Source organism: Lupinus angustifolius, chromosome LG17, assembly GCF_001865875.1.
Source record: "Lupinus angustifolius cultivar Tanjil chromosome LG17, LupAngTanjil_v1.0, whole genome shotgun sequence".
Taxonomy (NCBI): domain Eukaryota; kingdom Viridiplantae; phylum Streptophyta; class Magnoliopsida; order Fabales; family Fabaceae; genus Lupinus; species Lupinus angustifolius.
This window is the reverse complement of record NC_032025.1, coordinates 11,301,594-11,324,170: the sequence shown is the minus strand read 5'-3', so window position 1 is coordinate 11,324,170 and position 22,577 is coordinate 11,301,594. Positions and strand designations below refer to the sequence as shown.

Sequence of the window (22,577 nt, the reverse complement as noted above, 5' to 3'; positions counted from 1 at the left end):
TATGGAGCGCCCCCAACCCAATGGCGAAAGATGGAGATTGATGATATTCGCCAAGGTGGAGATTGTTGTGCAATGACTCATATCTCTATATAACAGCAATACAAGTTATGGGCTTGGGCTGATGTAAAGGGGTTGGGATAAAGGGCTATATATATGATGTTATGTAAACCTATTGTAACAGGGAGAAGAATAGTAAAACACTAATCCTTATTCTCTAATAATATATAGTGGTAGCCGCTCAACGCTCCCGGGGACGTAGGCACAATTGGCCGAACCTCGTTACCAAATCTCTTGTGTTATTCTCTTGTCTCTATACTCTTTACTATTTGATTGTTCGCTTGTTCCCAACAGTAAGTGAATGAGAAGGTTCATATTGAACTATATTTATGTGTGTATAATGTATATGCTAATAGTGCACAAATTTATATATTTAATATTATTTACTATTTGTATTAGTTTTCTTGGATGAGTGAGTGAGAATTAAATATGAAGTACGAATGAATAATGAAGTGATAATTTATAAAATTTATATACTATCAACCAGATTTTTTCCTCATTATTCATTATTAATAACTTATGATTTGTTTGTACGTAGTCTAAATAATTGTAATTGACCATGAAGATAGATTTGCAAAGAAATTTAAATGTTATTGGTAAGAACGTGTAAATTATACTAATATTTACTAAGTTTTAGTAAAATTATATAAATTATTCTTCAATTTTGTATACGTATAAAAATTCCTGCTTTTTTTACTTACATTATATTGACTACTACTGTATAAGAAATAATTGCAATCTTTTAAACAAAAAAAATGATATGTGTAATTAAGTTAAACAAAATATGATATATTGTAGAAACAAGTCCAAATAGTATATGAGTCATATATTTTCATTATTTTTGATTCATTACAAAATGCATTAATAATCCTAAGCATATATTATTTAAATGACTCTTATACAATATTATAACAAACAAAAATAATAAAAATGTATTTACTCATATAACATTTGCATTTGTTGCCACAATATAGTTTAACTTAATAACACTTATCACTCTTTTCTTTTTAAAAAACCACAATTATTTCTCAGGTAGAGATAGCCAGTGTAATGTATGTATAAAAATTACGATTTTTTTGTAGGTGTAAAAAATAAAGGAATTATTTATGTTATTTCACTAAAACTCATGGGATATCAGTAAAAATGTGATATATTTAGACTTGTCTATACAATATATCATGTTTTGTATAGGTGTAGAAAAGTGAGAGGTGATTTGTGTAATTTTACTAAAACTCGGGGAGTTTCAGTGTAATTTACCGTAAAAATAATAAAACATTATATTTTTCCATATTATTTATGATACAATTGCCAGAGGATTCTAACTTGAAGTAGGGGTATGCCTAAAGAAGGATAAGGTATTATGAAATCATGAAATGTCATTTAATGTATTTATGGGTGATTGGCATGCATGAAAGGGTGAGAATCCTCTCTAATAATTGGAGATAAATGTCTATTTTTAATTCTTCATGTTTTGACTGATAAAAATTTAATTTTATGATAAATAAATTATATTTTATATTTTGTTTGTTATTGTGTGTGATTTGATTCTCTAGCAATATAGAGAATTCATGAGAAAATGGTGAGTGTTTTGTAACATATTAATAAAGGGTAGGAGTTGGTTAGTTTTAGGGACTATTTTTGCCATATGCAAATGCCTATAAATGATTGCTTGCTCCACTATCAATTGGTACATATTCATGTTCATTTTTACAAATTTATCTTCCTGGGTATGTCTTATGTGTGACTGTTGTAAATTTGGTTTTTATAATATCTTATATTTTAAATTTATTCTCTTGAGTTGTTTATGGTGTGTTTGCTCTGGAGAAAAAAATATATGCATGATATATCATCTATAATTGGTATTTAATCATTATTAACTCTTATAAAAAATTAATCCAAATAAATGGTTAATAATGTGATGAAAGGAGCACATCTGATATCCTACAAGTTATGTCACAACATGTATCACTAACCTATCATTGGGTACCATGTGATAAAAGTGTATAAATCTTTCCACCAACATTATATAAATATTATACTCTTTATCTATTCACATTTAACAATGTTCCCCATGTTGGGATGTTATCCTCATTACTATAAGGCAGAAGTTTAACATCATTATTACTAATTTAAGAAGTTTAACAACATTGCCCCCGTGTTGCAAGTCCCAGGCAAGCAACACATTAACACTACAACAACACATTTATCTCATCAAGTGGAGTCATCTTAATCCATATAATAAAGATTCAATAAAGTTTTATGTTAGCTATCGACTGTTTAATACAACCTTCACATTTTATCAGAATTTAGAACCGGCTATGTATAACATCAAACACACTTAACTAACACTGCATGTTGTAAATTTAAGATTTCAAATGTAAAATTGATATCTAACAGGAAAAACACCAAGACTAAGAAGGAACATGAAAAGTACTGATTCTAATATCAATCAATTTGTACATTTTCTCCGTCAAACAGTTTACCCTTAATTTTTTTCCGTCAAACAGTTTACCCTTAATTTTTTGCCGGGGATGAGCTAATGGGTAATTTTTATGACACTACACAAAATGTTGAGAACTAGAGTAGAGTAGTACTTCAAGTCAGAACTTTTGAGTTGAACTATTTCATCACGGATACAAAACTAAACGAGAACATGTTAATCAGAATTCATCAGTTGGCCATTTTCTGTGATAGCTTCCAAATTCCAACCCCTGTGAGGAAAAAAGTACTAATTAACGCCAATATTTGACGAAATCAGCCGGGAAAAAACAAATTCACTTAGAACAGTCACCTTTCTGTTGCTTCAAGTTTAAGTTCTTTTAACTGAGCTTCAACTGAAGCACATGCAGCTTGGATGTCAATGTTTTTCTGACAGAGCTCCTTCCATTGCATGGACAAAGCATTAAGCTCATATGCTGTATTTTGCTGACAATAGTGGAAAAAGGGCTGAGTAAGTGGAAACTGAGTTTTGACAAATAAGAGAGAGAAGGGTGGACAAGAAAGTCAAATTTACCTGATGATACTTCCTTTCCCGATTTACTTTTTCGATCTTTTCATTTTGTTCCTGAGCTAATTTCTGCATTCTGAAAATAGATAACACAAATGTAATCAAGACCATAGCAAACATGAACTATGCAGGCAAAGAATGTGTCGTATATTTTTTTGGGTACATGAACAGGTCTTATATTTGTTCAAGCGTCATCTTTATCTATTTACTATGGCAAGTGCAATGAACCTATATACTACACTAGTAGTAAACAGCTCTAAAAAACTCATGTCCGAAGTAAACTTCATGAAACAAAGACGATTACCAGGTCACTTAAAAGAGAATAACGGTTCTTCATAATCAATATGAATGAAGAAAAAAGATAAATTACAAATAACATCCTTGTACTTGCATCTATAAAAGATAAGAGAAACAGAGAAGAAGATCGAGAGAGAGAGAGAGATCGAGAGGGAGAGGGTCGAGGGGGAGGGGGAGGGCGAGGGAGAGGGAGAGGGAGAGGGAGAGAGATCGAGAGAGATTTACAACTGGGGTTACTTATATAGGAAATACAGAAGGGTAAAATAGTAAAGTAACTGAAGTAACAAACTTAGTTACTTTACAAACAGATTTACAACTGAACTAAACTTAGTTGAAACTGAATGCATTAAAACTAAAATGCATTATTCTAATAGCATCACTTCTCAATTAACCCCATTAATGTTCTTCAACACTTGACCACCTTTTTTTCCCAGCACTCAACCACCTTCCACTTTGGTTGAATTTAAAAATGTCAGGTTTTCAGTTACTTCAGAGTTTTGCTGTATCCTAAATTCCTAATGCATCATCCTAATTCCTAATGCAGTGGTACTAAAAAAAGTTTTAAATGAAAAGGTAAATGCACCATTGTATTGGGAATATAAACAACATTAAAATCTTTTGTTTATCTAGTAATTAGGGGATTTATAATTATTCTAATTTTAATGGCAACCAGAACTTTCTTAACCTACCTCTATAAGTTTCCCTCTTCACGCACCTCTAGTTTGGTCAATGTTTAAAAGGTGATCTTATAGGGTGAGAGTGTATATTTTCATCATTTACATTAATAAAGTATACTTATTCATTCGCTATATAGCACTATTTGTCTCATTGTCTGTGGGTTAATGGAAGCATGTCCTATCTCTTCATCATTTACATCCTCAATCTTAATATGAGGAGAGCCTATTCAAAGCTTAATATTCAACACTTAAGAAATTGGGGGGAAATGTCTGGAGCACATCTGAGACTGCCTGCCACGGGCACCATATTTTCTAACGAAGTATTCATTTAAAAAGAATGTTACAGTCAAGAACCAAATCAACCCAAAAACTTTATGTCTAAGTGGGAGGCAAGAAATTTAATTTGGAAAAGAAAAATTATCCCATCTGCCAGTCATATGGTCCAAGGCAGTTCTCCAACAGTTTATTCAAAACATATTCTATAGATTCTATATGTGAGACACAGTAACTTCATCAACATACCTGGACAAGTATACTTCCAATCGTTGATTGTGCTGCTTCCAGGCATCAGGACCATATTTCAACAACAAATCCAAATTTTCCATCCTGCAGATTAGCCGATTAAAACATTGGAAGATGTAAACACTGAAAGTGCTGCAGACTCTGGAAGATATATCAACAAACAGCTGCCAAACAGTCTAAATCTTAAAATGTTTTTAAAACATTTCATGTCATGCTGCATGACAAACCGACTTAAGATAAACATAGATAACCCATTACAAAGTGCTAGAACACACTAAATAATATGTTCAATGAAGGAAAATCATTTAGGCCTGGAAATAGGATGAATCGTGATAATAACGTAAATTACATAGCAGTTCTGCCTCATGATCTTGTGGCTCAAACTACCGTGCTTGTGATGTTTCTAAATAGGGTAGCACCCTTAGGTGATAATCAAGCTCCTAGGTTATTCAACATAAAGTATGGTTAACCTAGCTACATAAAATTAAAATGGTTATACCACTTACAATAAAATGCAATTAACCATTTTATATAACTAGTTAACCATATTTTATATCACATTGCTTGCAGGTAAGGTTACCCATTAAGGATATGCATTGTAGAATCCTCCGTCTATATCAATTGCACAATTGATTCTTATAAATAGAATAAATACTCCCTCATGGGAATCTTAAACTTGATAGGAATCATTGAAGAACATTGTACACATTAGGGTCAACAATTCAATTAAGTGTTGCTTCGTTGACTAACTTTTTAGAAATAAGTTAGAAAGATCTTACATTCATAAATGGCTGTGGAATGCTCATTGAAATAAGCTAAAAAGAGCTTATAGGAATATCATAAACTATTTTATAGGTTTATTTTCACACATTGTTCTAATAAATAATAAGCTCTTCCAAATGCCCTTATAGACCGATTAGCATTGCACAAGCACATACCTCATAATCTGATATTGTAGCAGGCGTTGTGCTCTCTGGACAGCTTGCTTCCAAGCAGTTTCATCATTCCTTTTATTTACCGGTGGCATTTCTAACTCATATCGTGACCTATCAAGCGAAACAGGAGGCCTACCAGCTCTTACACGCTCATGCTCCCTAGCAATCATTGGGTAGTCCTGGAATTCAGAGTACACAACCAAACTGAGATATGAACTTGTAAGACATTCTTCACCAATCCTATATGACACAGGACACATCCAATATGACATAGACGGGGCAATTTGATTTTTTATGACATAGACATGGAAATTTGATTTTTTTAGAACTTATAAGTGATAACCCACCTATGAATCCTAATTAGCATAAAAACCAAACATATCAAAGGGAGAAATGCTTTAAAAGTTAGTACGAGTCATTGTAAAGCTAATAAAATACTAAAATTTATCTAATCACTGTGACATTTGCATCCATAAAAAGGGTGGGTCAGCGCAAGAGACTCCTATTTAGTGAGGTCTAGGGAGAGTAGATGTAAGCAACCTTATCCCAGAAGTGGAAAAACTGTTTCCATAATTTGACCCTGTGACCTACTCGTCACTAAGTAACAACCATGAGTATCAAAATGCAAAGTACAGTCATAAGTATCCAAAAGTACCCAATAAAGATACATGTCCAGAAAGCCACTATTTTGAAGAGTTTGATGCTTCATAGCTACACAGTACTCACTATATCATGTCTTTCAAACACGATCAATATATCTCAAAAGAAGGAAATAATGCATTATATCGTGCGACAAACACTAAAAATTAAACACCAATTAGGTCATAAACCATGGAGGGACTAATAACAAAGTTAATTCATCTATTTAACAAAAACATAGATAAACCTGAAAATTGAAGTTAGGAAGAGAAGGAAGATCTTTGAGAAAATCAGCGGGTTTCTTAGTGCTGCGACGCATCTCTTCCTCGATGAGACGATCGACGTCTTGCTTAACCCTAGGGTCGCCGTAATCGTCGTCGATGTAAGGCAATGCGTCGATGATTTCAGCGTTTGGTTTTTGATGATGAGAAGCTGTGTATTCTAACATCATAACTTCGCCGGTGTTTCGTTCCGCCATGGTTGTTGTTTCAAGCAGATAGAGAAGAGAGAAGAAAAGGTGAAAGAGGGTTCTCCCCTCTCTTGGGTCTTTTATGCACAGTCCCTCCAAATTATATTTTATAATAATCAATAAAAATAATTAGATGAATTTGTTATTATAATTCATTTACTAAAATTTAATATAAAATAAAAATAGATTATATATAATGTGAAAGTAATACAATAGTTTATTATACGTAGAAAATATATATTAGAAAATAATTTATAAATATGTGACTATTCTTGATATGATTATCATGATAATTGTCTTCACATGTCAGTTAATGCAAGGAAAACTCATTACAAGTATTTTGTGAGTATTTATGAGTGAGAGGTTTTTATCATCCCTCTTGCTACAAGGATAATCATATATGCAAAAAAAAATTGTTTACTTATCTGCTGGATTAAACTTAAAAATAGTATTCAAATGATGGATTCAGATTAATACAAGATCAAAATTTTAGTATGTGCACAAAATACTTTAATAAGATTAGAGGAATATCTTGCTACTAAACTATTTTAGTCTACACAATAAAAATAATATTTTTATGTAGGCTTTTAGATTCGAGTCTAGTTAATAAGAAGAATAACTTATTAAAAAATTGTCCAAGATTTTTTTTTTAACTAAATTGGAGATTCAATATAATTTCTAAATGGTAAAAAGGTAATACCAAATTACACCTTCAACACAACACATTCAATTGAAGTAGGTACAAGTTATTATTCCATCTACTCTCTTATCTTCGAAGTGAGTATGGTATTGATCAAAAGCATACTCATTTTACCAAATAAAATTGTCATTGTTCATCTACTCTATCAAGGTTAATCACTGCCCATTTGATTGCGTAAAAAGTTTGGGAAATAAAAATCTGACTCATTTTCTAGCATAGGTGATTGATTATGAGATTTAAATTACTTATTTAGAGATGGTAGTGATCCATTACATATACCTGTAGTTGTCACTTCCAATTTGTTTCGAATGACAACCTTCAATTCAGGTTCTCCGATAGTACATTTGTTCATATATGTTTGTGATCAGGGGTTAACGTTTCAAAACCACATCGTAATAGACTTTGTTTGAAGAAAATGATTATTGTTTTCAAATCTCATCCATTTCCATATGCCAAAAACTTCCTTTAAATATGTCTCTTAAATGTTTTATACACCATGTCTATTAGTAGCTTTGAAATCGATTGTTTTAGGACAATTGGTGAAAAGAAGAATAGGGAGTGCCTCAAGATAATTAGGGGGACCATCCTTCATCCATTGATTTCACTTTTCTTGGCTGTCAAGTTTTGATGACCTTGAGAGAAAACTCCAGAAAAATATCTACCTACCGAGAATATAAACTTCCCTATCCTTTTATAGGACACCTTTCCATAGGGTAAGGTTAATATTTGGTTATACAAAAAATACAACATCTTTGCCCCCAAATATAAGTGCATTAACAAATATTGGACTTGGTTGAACAACTTTCCTACATAGAGAATCATGATGTAGAATCTACAAAATCAAACACTGACATTATTCCAATTAGACCTCTGAATGGTCAAAATCTATAACAAACACTGCATGAATAACAGAAATGGATGAAATGTATAAAGTACTGACAAGTAACAACAAATCAAACTATAGTCCTTAGTTTAAAGCAAAAAGAGAACCCATTATACAACACTGATTACCCCAAAAGGGAAATGTCATATTCTAAAAAAATATGAAGGAATGCTAGCCATTTCTAGATCCTATAATACCCTTTTGAACCTTGTTTAAATTTTGGTACATTAATGCCTCATGCTTTTCATGCAATAAACTTAATACTCTTGGTTTCTTTAGTTTTCAAACATAAATCTTAACCACTATGCATTTGGCATATTTGCATAGAGGAGAGTGAAAAAAAGTTCAACCTCTGGTATATTTCTAATGATTTGGATGAACTGATTTTTTTCGGGTGCTTCGAGTAGCAACGGACACATCTGTGCAACTTGAGGCAACACTCTAGCCAGTGGCATGCCTGTAATTACATTTCCTCCGTTAAATTTAGCTGATATTAGCTCCACTAGTGTATCGACCACTCCTTTCAGAGATATCTCTAAAATGCTCCCAAACTCAGCACTGCAAAAGAAAGGAGGAAAATTCTTTGAGATATTTATGAAAAGTTAAAAATATGTTTTTGGTCCCAATGCATGATGCTCTTTCTTAACAGTCCCTGTAGAGATCAGTCTCTATATGCACAAATTTGTTTATATGGCCCTCGTCGTTTATTGTTATTAAAACACAGTTACATGTGGACCACATTGAAAATGAAAGACCAACGTGAGTTATTATCAAGTATAGAGACAAAGATGTAGTTTGGTTCTTGCACATGACAATCATTTTCAATTTGGTCCTTGTATTTTAACTCAAGCAAACAGTGTTACAACAACAATAGACAGCAAGGACCAAAATAAAAATAATTGTACATAGATTTGATTTCTTTTTAATATATAGGGACCATGTCGAAAACTAGCATCACAAATAGAGAGCAGAAGCATACTTTAACCTTTGTTAAACTTGATAATGAAGTAGATCCTTTGATGTCAACATGTTTAATCTCAAATAAGAATACCGTCTACTTATTGAAAAACGTGTAAGTAAATTGCTCCAAAGAATGATGCATCTTCATGGAGGAATAAGGCAAAGCAAAACATCAAACATGGACCCTAATCATATAAAAGACTTTTACATGATTGGTTAATGAAATTTAGGTCCCAAATGACATCGTTTGCATAAATTTTCTATAGAACTTCCCTATACACTCGGGATTTCCTTCTCAAATAGGTTCTCAGCACTATCAACTAGTGTACATAAGTCATCCCTCACATTGTAAGCATATACTTCATACACGTGGTTGTCACAGGTATATTGAGTTTCTAGAAGTTGTAACTAACAAATGAATCCAAAACATAAAAGACAAACCTTAATAACACTGCCCGCGCTTCCACCATAAGTTGTTCAGATTCAGTCACACCAGAAGGAACCCGATCATCTCTGCTGGTGGATGTGGAATGTAATATAACATCCTCAGGCATCATATACTTTAGCCAGGAATGTGGACTACCCGTACTCATGAATTTGTTAAGTATCTGCATGATAGTTTCATGAAGTGCTGTACTGTTGAATAAACCACTCAACTGCTTCCTGCACATCGGAATTATGAACAAGCCCATTTAAAAAGAGTCTTGGGTATCGCTAGATTATATAAATAGAGCCAATACTTCTAAGTTCCAACTCAATGATCACAACCTATGGGCTACAGTTAACTTCTCTCTATTCAAAGTTCAAACATAAAAATGGCTAACTGAGGCACTATTTTTGGTGAAGTGTAGATTAATGACAATTTTCAGAGGCTGTCAAGGGTTGCATAAATGTGCTATTGTTTCCGAGCTTTGATTTCCGTCGAGGTTATTAACTGTTCAGGTAAGTGTTCAACATGTTAAACAGGAAATTTTTCAAGAAACCTATGGGATTCTCAATTCAGAAATTAGTTGAGAAAAGATTGATAGCCAGACTCAATCCTCAACTGTACACAACTAAGATTGGGCTATATCTTATGGAATTAAAAAAATTATATTTTTATATATCTAAGATATATACAGATTTATAGATTAAATTCACACATTAATAACCTTCAAAGGAATAAAAGAAACATCACCCTTTGAGAATTTCTTTGGATGCCGCTTCCATATCACGAATCAAGGAAGGCAGACCATACTGTGAAAGAAAATCAACACTTCCTAGGAATTTCTGCTGGTTTTCCCTATCAACCACATCTCCAGTTTCCTGCATAAGCAACAGAGGAAAGCCTAAAAATTTGATAGGCAAGCCTTGGAATTCTAATTTGCCTTGAGAATTGACTTATGTGGTGATTTTATCAAATAAGTGGCAAATGCCTCAATTTTAACTACAGCACCTAGTTTGAAATCCTCACTCCACTTTGGACTTCATCGCCCAAATACAATATCAAGATGACGAAAGAAAATCCACATAACAAAATAAAATAACAAGCAACAGCAGACATTTGGAATGTAAAATCTGTGAAACCATACTAAATGAAAAGATTCTAAAACTGAAACTATCGACTATAAAATTTCTTTGTCTCTATCCCTGATGCCACAACATTGTATTATCACAGTCAGTGAGCTGTGATTAACTATCCAGGTCAACAGGTTTTGCAAATGCAACCAGAACATACTAACCGATAACCACAAAAGCTATCAATAAGCATGTTAACTCAATATTTTGTTGTGTGAGAGAAATTGGTAATATGGTTTCTACTGTAAATCCTTCTTACCATTTCTTACTCATTCTATGGACAGACTGATTGACATTACTTCCTTTGATACTTTGTGAGGCACCCCATTGGAAATCCCAAAATGCTCTAAGGTGGGGTCTTTTATTCGGAAAACAGTACACAAGACTACTACTAATAAATAATGTTATGCTGAAGATTCATATATCTAATAAGGCATTATCTACCAATATGTGTTGGTGCGATTCTCAAGGGCAGAAAGAGCTGCATGTGTATGGTCCAGTAGTAAATTACATATGGACAGACTTTAAATGATTAGCTCTGTTTCAGGTCGTGCTTTTGGAAAGTTCAGTGCATGAATTCTCTAGAAACTCTCTTTGGTTGATGAGCAGGGCATGCATACAAGAGCTCAAGCACAACAACACACAACAAATATACGAAATGAATAAAAAGAAACAGAACATGGTGATGATGCATGACACATCCACATGAAGTAGACTGAAATAAGACCAAATATTTCCATAACAACATCGAAGTGCACTGAGATATTATGTGACGTCATGGATCCTTGGTCAGGGTATAGTGTGGGTTGTATAGCATTCCAATAAAACTCAACAAGAGGCTTGTGAAAGACTTTTATTCTTATTTCTTACCATTGAATCATAACTTCCAAGGCTTCGTGCAGTATCAATATATAGATGCCTTCCTAGTATATTGACTTGAACTTTAGTATATAAGCTAATCATTGTTGTTGCCCATACTGACAATGCCAGTCTCGTAAAACCTAGAGAAAAAGAAATTATGCAAAAAGCATGTTTATTTTTTAACTGTATTGGTTATTACAACAAGACGAATTATGATAAACACAAAGCTACAAGTATAATAATGTAGAAGCCAAACCAGATTCATACTTAGAATTTTGAGTCTATCCCACAAATTTAGTTTCTCTGCTTGCGTTAAAGTATTTGGTTGACCCTTTCCTTGTATTAGCCTCTCAAGAAGTTGAGAAAGATCCAACTCTTCTGATATCCGACAGTTTAAGTTGCGCATAGCATGTACCAATGTTATAGTATCAAAAATTCTCTGAATATTCTCAAAGTGAGCTTGCATCCTATCAGTTTCAATTCAAAATGTAAAAGCTGTGCCGTCAGTATTTCCTGTTTTAAGAAGGGAGGATTGAAACTTTGAACTTAGAAAATTAGAAATCCTCAATCCAGTCCTTGAAAGATTACTATATTGCGAGATAGATCATTGAAAGCTTTTCATCACCAATTAAGTCCTTTAAAAATATATAGTGTTACCACGTTAGTTTTTCTTCCAGGACTTACATTCTTCAATTTAACAATGTATTCCCCAAAACCCACTAAGTGGGAGCCTCATGCACTAGGTCGCCCTTTTTTAATGTCTTTAATCTTCTAAAGATTTAATAGTTAACAAAAAGTCAAAAACTATTATGGCTTGTTTGCAAGTTAGTTTTTGGAGGGCGGAAGGGAAATGCTTCAGAGCCATGAAATACATTTGTGAGATGACTACCGAATTCTCCCGTTCCCTTCACTCCCCCTAAAAACTAACTCGCAAACAAACCCTTATAGTATACGGCAACAAAGTGATCTTCCTAATAGTGGATTGAGGGTTTAATAAAAAACATATCCATACATATACAATAAGATGAAGCATTGAAGGTGCAAAATTTCACTTAACTGAGCCTTCATAAGCTCTTCAGTTTCCCTTTGATCTGAGAGTTCTTTCTCAAGTGCATCTAGTCTATTCCTGTGAGCACCATAGAGCTTATACAAACAATACCCACTTCCTAAAACACCAACACTAATGAAAATCTTCCTCCTATGCCGCCTCCACAAATCCCTAATACAAAAATTAACAAAATACCTCAAAATAACATATGAATAACATTTTGATCATAAAATGAATAACAAAAAAACCCATGTTATAAAATGGACAGAAGTTTGCATTTTTGCTACCAAAAATGAAATTGCATGTCTAAAGAGAGAAGTTGCAAAGAAATGAAGTTGAGAGAAATGAATTAAAGAGATACCCAGATAGAGGATTACATGAAATTTTGAAACTTTACCTCACAGAAAACATTTTGATGATACTATGAGGAAAACCGAAAAATCATTACAATGCCTTGTTGGGCTTTAAATAAAACCACTTTTACGGGTTCAGATGGAGCAATAATTATGGGGAAAATGGGGTATAAAAGGGGGAGAATCAAGCATAAGAATAATCGCCCCAAGGATAAGAAATGCAGAATAGCACAAAGGGGTAAAAAAAAGATGAAGAAGTAGAGCTTTTGAGAAAGGGGAAAATGCTCCCAGGATGTGACTTGGGTTTGCTATGTACCCGAATCGAGGTTGCTAGGTACAAATGTACAATATCAAAATCCATTCATAGACTTAATACTTTCAATATTATTAATATCTTTGCATTCATAATATAAATTTTTATACATCATTTATCTATATTGATGAAAATTGTATCTAGTGCAAGAGTTTTATACAATCAATAGAGGAAAGATCCATTTAAAATTAAGTTAAGTTACATTCAATTTCAGTCATTTATTTTCTCAAATCTAATAGAACAAATGAGTAAAACTTAAAAGTTATTTAAGATTTTTATTTTTCTCTCTCATCACTTATTGTATCACTCATTTGATTCGTTTGATTTAAGAAAATGAATGACTAAGATTGAGTTTAAATAATGTAACTTAATCTGGGTACAAATGAATCTCTCCTCATATATATTCGTTTTAGGGATGGCAACGGGCATGGGCGGGCACGGGTTGTAGCTACCCGCTACCCATTTCAAAATAGGATAGCATTATCCATACCTGCCCGTACGGGTATCCGTGTGCGGGTATTCGCGAGTATTTCTGGGTACTCGCAAGTACAATGGGTACCCACAAGTTTCCTATGTTATAAATGATTTTTAGTTTTTTACTTCTATTATATTTCAAATGAGATGAAACTTAATTATTTTTGTATCTTTTGATTGAATATTTGGCAAAAATGTTAAATTTATTGGTGTTTTCTATTTGTGTGATTTTTTGTTCTCATTACCATAACAAAAGTATATATTTTCTTTGTAAAACATGTGTGTTTCTGCACATGTAATAATATTTGTAGTGTGTTCTACCACTAAACTCAATAAAACATGTAAACAAAGTAAAAGGAAAAATGCATATAGTGTAACGAATGTTAGAATAATGTACTTTTTATTTTAATTAAATATAATATATTAATCATATAAATAATGGGTACCAGCGGGCACGAGTACTATAATACCCGGGAGCACATCTGCTGTCCCACACTTTGTGCCACTCCATGTGCCATGCGCTTGTGATTGGTCAGAAAAATACTTAATAATTAAATTTTAACTTAAATATATTTTTTCTGACCAATCACAACTCATGGCACATGAAGTTGCACAAAGTGTGGGACAACAGATGTGTACCGATAATACACATACCCGCTCGTATGTACTATGAGTATTTTTAAAAACACATTTACAAAACTCCCGGTACCTGTTTGTGACCCGTACCCGTGTCCGTACGGGTTTTACCCACGAGTATGAGTTTTTTTGACATCCCTAGGTATATGTAGGGATGGCAACAGACACGGGTAGTAGCTACCCGCTACCCGTTTCAAAATAGGAGAGCATTACCCATACCCACATAGATACCTGTGTGCGGGTATTCACGAGTATTTCTGGGTACCCGCTGGTACAATGGGTACCTACGAGTTACCTATATTATAAATGAATTTTTAATTTTTTTACTTCTATTATGTTTCAAATGAGATGAAACTTAATTATTTTTGTATCTTTTGATTGAATATTTGGCAAAAATGTTAAATTTATTGGTGTTTTCTATTTGTGTGATTTTTTGTTCTCATTTCCTTAACAAAAGTATATATTTTCTCTGTAAAATATGTGTGTTTCTACACATGTAATAATATTTGTAGGATGTTTCACCACCAAACTCAATAAAATATGTAAACAAAGTAAAAGAAAAAATGTACATAGTGTAATGAATGTTAGAATAATGTACTTTTTTATTTTAATTAAAAATAATATAATAATAATAATAACGGGTCCCCCAGGCACGGGTACCATAATACTCGTACCCGTTCATATGTATTACGGGTATTTTTAAAAACTCATTTATAAAACCCGTGGGTACCCGTTTGTGGCCCGCACCCGTGCCCATGCGAGTTTTACCCACGGGTACGTGTTTTTTGTCATCCCTAATTCGTTTAAACATGATGTAACTACGCTTAGTGTAATTTTCATTTTCCTATTTTATCTTTAATACTTTAATTTCTAGAAAAAATCATATAAACCACCACCAACATATAAATCACTCTCTCATTTTCATTTGACAATTAAAATAAAGACAAATAAATATAATATAAAGTGCATTTAATAAAAATTACAATATAAAATACATTTAAAACAAAAAGATATTCTCATTTACCAAAATAAAAAATATAAATCTTAAATATTTAACATCATAAGTAAAAATATGCACCGACAAACACAAAGTATCTGTCGCCACACTAATATATATAAATATAAATGTATTATGTGAATATAATTGTTATTGTTAGAAATCGGAATAGATAATTTTATTTTAATGGTAAATGTTTTTTAAACAATTATATAATCAGTGACTAATTTTTATTTCTAATCATCTAAACATGGTTGTATATTTCATATTTATTTTTTTCACAAATTTTTATGTAAGAATTAATTCTAACTTGAATTAATGTATCAAAATATATATATATATATATATATATATATAAGAGATCGATTAACACCCAAGTTAAGTTATACTAGTTATATTTAATCTTACTCATTTATTTTTTTATATCTAACAGACCAAAATGGTGAGTGGAATAAGTGACGAGAAAGTAATAGAGAAATCTTAAATAACTTTTAAGTTTTACTCATTTGGTTTGTTAGATTTAAGAAAATGAATGGCTGAGATTGAGTGTAACTTAACTTGAGTATAAACGAATCTTTCCTCATATACTATTTTAATTTTTTTATTCAGGCTTATTTAATCATAGTTTAATTATTTCTTAAATGCAGAAAGTATTTAAGAATTTTTTATAAGTCTTTAAAATTTTATAATTAGATGTCTAAACTTTAAAATCATTTGTAATCACGTATCTAAACTTTGACATTCATAGTTGTATCTCTAAACACTGAATTTATTTGTAATATGTCCTAAAATCCTCTCTTATTTTTATTGCTATTTTAAATTAGATATATGAAAAGTGCATGTATATTCATTTATTATGTTTACAATGTGTTTTTTTTATATTTTTTTATCACTTTTTATTATTTATTGAAAATAAAATCTTTTAAATTATGACAATCAATCCTATGATGTTTTTTATTATTATTTTTATGAATTATAAGATTTATTGCGTAACTTATTATCTTAAACCTCGTCTAAGGGGTATTAGACAAGGTTATCCTATTTCCCCTTACTTATTTGTGCTTTGTATTGAACGTCTTGGGCAACTGATATCCCATACCGTTCAGTTGGATTATTGGAAGGCTATTAAGCTCGGTAGAACTGGGCCTAATTTATCTCATCTCTCGTTTGCGAAAGATCTCCTCCTTTTTGTTGAGGTTTCTTTGTGCGAGCTTTGGGCAGAAAATTAATAAAGATAAGACTCAGATTTTTTTTGTCTAAAAATATTCACGAGAATGTCAAGTCTGAAATTGTTGGGGCTTTTGGGTTTTCCAGATCTCCTGACCTTGGGAAATACTTAGGTGTTCCTGTCCACCAAGCTCGGAGAAGATGTAACTCGTATCAGTATATGCTAAACAAGGTTAAGCAGAGACTTAGTGCCTGGAAAAACAGTAACTTATCCTTTGCAGGTAGAATCACTCTAACTAAGTCTGTTCTCCAAGCCCTTCTGTCTTATGTCATACAGACTACCCCCTTCCCTTCACGGTTTGTGACAAGGTTGACCAAGTCTACAGGTCCTTTTTGTGGGGTGACACCCTCACCTCTAGGGGTGTTCAAATCCAGACTGGTCCAAAACAAAAACCTCAAACCGATCCAAAGTAGACCGAAACCGCAAAAACCGAATGTATTTGGATCGTATTGGATTTATTTTTTAAGGACCGATCGGTCCGGTCCGGTCTTCGGTTTCACGTCTAGGATCCAGACCGGATCGATATTATTAAGTTAACTAAAATATATCACATAAGCATTAAGCAGTAAGCTAAACACAGCAAAAACACATATAAACTGTCGTAACAATATGAATATTGATGTTTCTAATCTTGCTATTAAAAGATCAAACTTTTCTTCATTGTTCTGGTTACTACCTTGTTGGTGTTGTAGGCTAAAATTGAAGGAATTTATATGTCTATATCTAAAAAATAGACCGATCCAAACCGGACCGAAACCGCATATAATATTTGGACCGGATTGGATCGGAAATCTTAATATAAATGGACCAGACCGGACCGCATACTAATTACGCATTTGGATCAGATGATTTTTTGCTTAAAAACCGATCCAAATGGACCACGAACACCCCTACTCACCTCAAAAAAGTTCACTGTCTTAAATGGAATACTCTTTGTAAACCTAAGCTCTCTGGTGGCCTCAAAATGAGACACACACGACTGGTTAACAAAGCCTTTATGATGAAAGTGGCCTGGAACGTTTGTGTTAAGAAGGATGCGCTTTGGGTGAATGTGATCACGAGTAAGTATAAATGTGGTGTGGATGTACTTCCTAGGTTCAAATGTAAAGTGTCTAACTCTGTTTTTTGGAAAGGGGTTTATAAGAGCTGGGATCAAGTTCAGGAGGGGATTATGTGGAGACTTGGTGATGGAAATAGTACTAGATTTTGGGTTGATAATTAGCTTCATACGGTTGGTTGTTTTAATAATCAACCTTGGGCTATTAATTTGTTACATAATTTGGATGCTAGTGTTGATAGTTTCCTTCTACCTAATGGTAGTTGGAATGCCCCTCTTCTTACGAGCATTCCCTCAAGATGTGTGCAATCAGATTCTTGCCTTGCAGAGTCCGTGTGGGGTGAGTCATGATAAAATGGTTTGGCGTCTCATTAATGATGGAGTCTTTACTGTTTCTTCTACTTATGATCTTCTTGCTAATCAGGTGAACATCCCAAAAAGAAAAACCTTCCATCTTATGTGGGAGTGGCAAGGGCCTCAAAGAATTAAATGCCTCCTTTGGAGAATTGCTCATGATGCCCTGCTCACATATGAAACCAGATTCCGTAGGAAGATGGCTCCTACTCCTTACTGCCATATTTGTTTGGATAAACCGAAAACTATGCTCCATGTGCTTCGTGACTGTCCTTTTGCTATGGAGGTTTGGAAGTTGATTGATTCGGTGCTCAACCATGATTCCTTTGTGGTCCATAATATTCATCAGTGACTTACCTCCAATCTAGCAGGTTCTATTTCTGGTGGGGTGACCGATATTGGTCATTGGCCAACGATTTTTGCGGTTGCATGTGATTCCCTTTGGAGGAGAAGGAACCTGGCTATTTTCCAAAATACCCAGGCTAGTGCTCAAACGGTTGCTACTCAAACCAAGGCCTCTACTAGCAGCATAGTCAATGCCTTTAAAAATGGTGATAATATCGCTAAGGAGGGGAATCATGATAGGCATATTGTGGTTCAATGGTTCGCTCCCCAAAATGGTTGGGTTAAGCTCAACGCGGACGATGCTTTCTCTTTGGCTAACAATCATGCTGCTTGTGGTGGAGTCGTGAGAAATCATATGGGGTCCTTTAACTTCGCCTACGCAAAGGGTTTGGGAAACTGTTCTGCTCTTCATGCCGAGATGTGGGGTATCCAATTCGGCCTTGACATCCTTCGTCGTAGAGGTTTTTCGAAAGTGGTTATTGAGTCTGATTCAGCCAGTGCTAGGGGTGGCAATATGGGCTTGGCTCGACGGGCCAGCCCGTTCGGATGGCTATTTTTAGCGGGCCGGGCTGAGGATTTTTGCCCAAAAACCCATATTAAGCCCGTTTTTTACACGGGCCAGGCCGGGCTGGCTCGACAGGCCGTTGTTAAAAAATAAAAAAACTAAAGTGTGTGACACTGTACTGTGCGAGGGCTGTGCGAGGGGCGTGACAACTGGTTTCTTCTTTGGAATTTACAAGTTTTAAGCTAAGATGTTATGTTGTTATTGTAATATTGTAGACTTATGTTTGTGATTTTTTGTTTTAAAAGACATCTATCAAGTTTGTTGATTATTTTTTGTCTAAAAGTTTTAATTATGTACATTTTGGAGGGAAAACGGGCCAGCCCGTCAACCTGTCAGCCCTACAAAATATGGGTCGGGCTGGTATTTTGAGCCTTTTTAACAATACGGGCCGGGACGGGCCAGCCCTTATTTTGGCGGGCCAATGGCGGGCTGGGCCGGCCCGACCCACACTGCCACCCCTAGCCAGTGCCATTCGCTTCCTTGAAATGGGGTGTCCTCTGACTCACTCTGTCTCTACTCTGTCTCTACTCTGTTCTCCAATATTAGAAGTCTTCTTCTTCCTGATGGCCAGTATGTGTGGTGGCACATTTTTCGGGACGGTAACTCTGTGACGGATGCTTTAGCAAAGCATGGCCTTTCTTTAAACTTCCGCTTTAGGCTTTTTGATGTTATTCCTGATTTTTGTGTTCTTCCATTTACCTTTGATGTTTCCTCCACTATCTAGAAGATGCTTGTAGTTTCTGGCCTTATTCTGCTCTGTTGTTGTAGTTTTAACTGCATTTTTCCATTAAAAAAAAAGTCCAAGGGGTTTATTTTTTAGAAAAAAAAAATCAAAATTAAAATCAAGTAAACTATAAGTATTTCTTAAACTTAAGACTTTGAATTTCTCATAATAATGTGCAATAACGGGTCAAAATTAAGGTTTTGATTACAAGTGAATTTTAAGGAAAAAATGTATAAAGACTCCATAAACTTTATGTCTTTTGCAATCTTGCACCATAAACTTTCTTTTCTACTTAATTGGTCCTTAAACATTGTGAAATTAAACCATCTGCCAAATCCAAGTTAAGTTCTAATGGTGATTGTAACCATATCATTCATTCTTTTCAATCTCTGGTCGTCCATTGTTTCATTTTTCCTCTTGAACAGTCTGCACTGTTGCTACAATCAACCTACAGATCAAACCCCATCTTCCAAATCCACATTAAGAACGTCATGTGCCATTTCCTTCCTCCACCATTGTGACGCACGAGATCCGTTGCACTAATGCAAAACAACCAAACCAGATTGCATAAGGGAAGAAAGCAAGTGAAGAATGAAGAATATGAATAACAAACAAGGGAAGAAAATAAGAAAATTTCTCATAGGCGCAAATATGGTTTAATTTATAGGAATGAATAATTTTTTATGGGGTTTCATTTTGTTAAATATGCATTGTATGTACTTCTTATGCTTAATATAATTTCTTTTGCATCTTGTTTCAATCTAATTTATTTTTTATTTGCTCTTTATATTTGGGGCTTATCTGTAAGTTAAACTTCATAGTCAACATACTTAGGAGCTTTCCAAAATAACAATTCACATAATGGCAAAGAAAGAAGGGTACATGTATTATTGTTTTTAGTGAGCAACTTGTCATGAAGGGGGCTACGATGGTGGTTGAAGATATTGGTTCATGATATAGATTGTTTGAGATGAAATGCATATTTGACGGCTGAGTTAGAATCATTGTTAGAACTTAACTTGGATTTAACAGATGGTTTAATTTTATCATTTGTTAGAGTTTAAGGACCAATAGTAGGAAAAAAGTTTATGATGGTAGTTTATAAAAGTCATAAAGTTTATGGGGTCTTTATATACTTTCTCGAATTTTAATTTAAGAAACTTAATGACTAACTTTAAAAGTATACAAATCCAATAATTAATAATTATTTTAGAATTCAAGGAACCAAATAAAAAAAAGTAAGTTGAAGAACTCAATCGTAAGTTTTAAAAAGTTTTCAAATTTATTTAAAATTTCCTACATTATTTAAGTACCTAAAGAGTTTTTTATTGGCAAAGATTCTTTGATGGGAGGAAATATTCAAATGCTGAAATTTAAACCTAAGGTTTACATTTTGTATCTCATACCATATGGCTTCAGTTAAAATTTAATTCACCCTTTAATTAATAAATCACTTGATTTAGTCATTTAAAATTTCAAATTATTCCAATTTAATCTTTTCTGCTAATATTGTTATATTTGTGTCAGATTTATACAATAGTGATTAGAATATTTAAAAAAAACTATTATTTCAACTTTCACCAAAATCTAGGTCTCTTATTATAATAAAAATAATACCAATATAAATATAATATTTGTAACATATAACTCAATTATTAAAAGATTCAACTATTGAGTTCAAGGTTTGAATTCTTCTTATGTCACTTTCAAAAATATTAATTTTTTTATTCACAGACTTATTTTGAACAATACAATCTGATAGAATTTCACTGTTATTTTTAAGTATTGATCGATCTAATTGTATTGAGTATATTGTCATACCATACCAATGAACAATATATTACACACTATTCATAACCTTAATTTAGCATTATTGATGATTCTTGGTGCCTGATGGACTTTGTTTCACATGGTTTAGTGTTTTAGACTTTATTAGACTAATATTCCTAAAATGAGTTAATTTGTGATTATTTAGCCTGATTAAATCTATTAACATTTTCATATCATATTTGGCACCAATGACATTTTTGGCATTATGGAAGTGGAGGATATGTGTTGAAGTGAAGATTGTATTTTTATTTTGGGAGTTTTTATTTGTAAATTCGATTTTAGTTTAGGGCCTATTGTTTAGGGCCCATTTTCGGTTTTACTCTTTGTAAAAGAGGGAACTCGAATTTCACTCTCACTCTCTACATTCACTCATTTTTAGATTTTCGTTTCCCCTCTTTTGCTCTTCTAGGGTTTCACATCTTCTTCATTTTCGGTTATCATTCATCTTCATTTTCGGTTTGTATCTTCCACTTTGTACACTTGAGTGTAGGCACCTTCTTTAAACGTGTCAAGCTGTGGAAGAGAGGTGCCAGAGGAATCAATGCTCTCAGCTGAAACAGGGCTTGAAGCCTTCGAAAAACCTGTTTGCTCTTTTATTACTAAACTTGTATACTAAATTCCTTTAGTAATGTATCACAACTCTAGAGGTTTTGTTATTAATGCATTTTTAGTTTCTTTATTGTTGATTTCTTCTATCTTAGAAACTGATTTATGAGTTTATCTTCGCTTAGTTGATTTACTCTCTAGTGTATGAATGCTTATTTCGTATGAATTTGTTAATCGTTTCATGCTTATGCTGATTTCGCTTAGTTAGAGGCTTAGGTTTTAGAACTTTGAATTGATTATCGCTTAGATAATTGGTTCTCAACAAGTTCGGAAGTTAATGGTTGGAATCTGAAAATAATTTTTTGAAACCGATGATTGAGTTGTGAACAAACGAACCAAAGGGATTTAGCCGTTTTATTACATTGCTTAATTATTGTTTCTGAATTTGATTTATGTTCATACTATCCAACAACAAAAACCGCATTGTGTGTGTGAGTATAAGGTGTTTGAAGCTTTGTTTGAAAGATAATCCTTGGAAAACGA

General features: G+C 33.3%; 2 protein-coding genes across 3 annotated transcripts; both read right to left on the bottom strand.

The window, feature by feature from the left end:
- LOC109330451 (pre-mRNA-splicing factor SPF27 homolog) lies at positions 2,610–6,683 on the bottom strand. Its single transcript, XM_019564619.1, has 6 exons — positions 6,382–6,683; positions 5,499–5,674; positions 4,561–4,644; positions 3,071–3,140; positions 2,849–2,982; positions 2,610–2,768 (listed from the first exon to the last, which is right to left on the bottom strand). The coding sequence occupies exons 1-6, from the start codon at positions 6,610–6,612 to the stop codon at positions 2,714–2,716; spliced, it is 750 nt and encodes a 249-aa protein (XP_019420164.1). The 5' UTR covers positions 6,613–6,683; the 3' UTR covers positions 2,610–2,713.
- On the bottom strand, positions 8,254–13,303 carry LOC109332042 (peroxisome biogenesis protein 3-2-like). 2 transcript variants are annotated; one of them, XM_019566892.1, is made up of 8 exons: positions 13,148–13,303; positions 13,010–13,076; positions 12,622–12,783; positions 11,832–12,031; positions 11,574–11,704; positions 10,324–10,451; positions 9,588–9,809; positions 8,254–8,744 (listed from the first exon to the last, which is right to left on the bottom strand). In XM_019566892.1, exons 2-8 carry the CDS (start codon positions 13,021–13,023, stop codon positions 8,489–8,491), a joined length of 1,113 nt encoding a protein of 370 aa, XP_019422437.1. In that variant the 5' UTR covers positions 13,024–13,076; positions 13,148–13,303; the 3' UTR covers positions 8,254–8,488. The 2 variants fall into 2 exon arrangements, with proteins under 2 accessions (XP_019422437.1, XP_019422436.1); XM_019566891.1 differs by having other exon boundaries at positions 13,010–13,303.

Excerpts from the sequence above, each read along its gene's own strand:
- LOC109332042 (XM_019566891.1), bottom strand. Across the intron at positions 12,032-12,621 it reads GAAGAGCTTATGAAGGCTCA|GATGCAAGCTCACTTTGAGA; the intron begins GTTAAGTGAAAT and ends TGAAACTGATAG. Across the intron at positions 9,810-10,323 it reads TCCAAAGAAATTCTCAAAGG|GAAGCAGTTGAGTGGTTTAT; the intron begins GTGATGTTTCTT and ends TCCGATGTGCAG.
- LOC109330451 (XM_019564619.1), bottom strand. The coding sequence starts at position 6,612 with ATGGCGGAACGAAACACCGGCGAAGTTATGATGTTAGAATACACAGCT. Across the intron at positions 5,675-6,381 it reads TTCCTAACTTCAATTTTCAG|GACTACCCAATGATTGCTAG; the intron begins GTTTATCTATGT and ends TCTGAATTCCAG. Across the intron at positions 2,769-2,848 it reads AAACTTGAAGCAACAGAAAG|GGGTTGGAATTTGGAAGCTA; the intron begins GTGACTGTTCTA and ends TTTTCCTCACAG.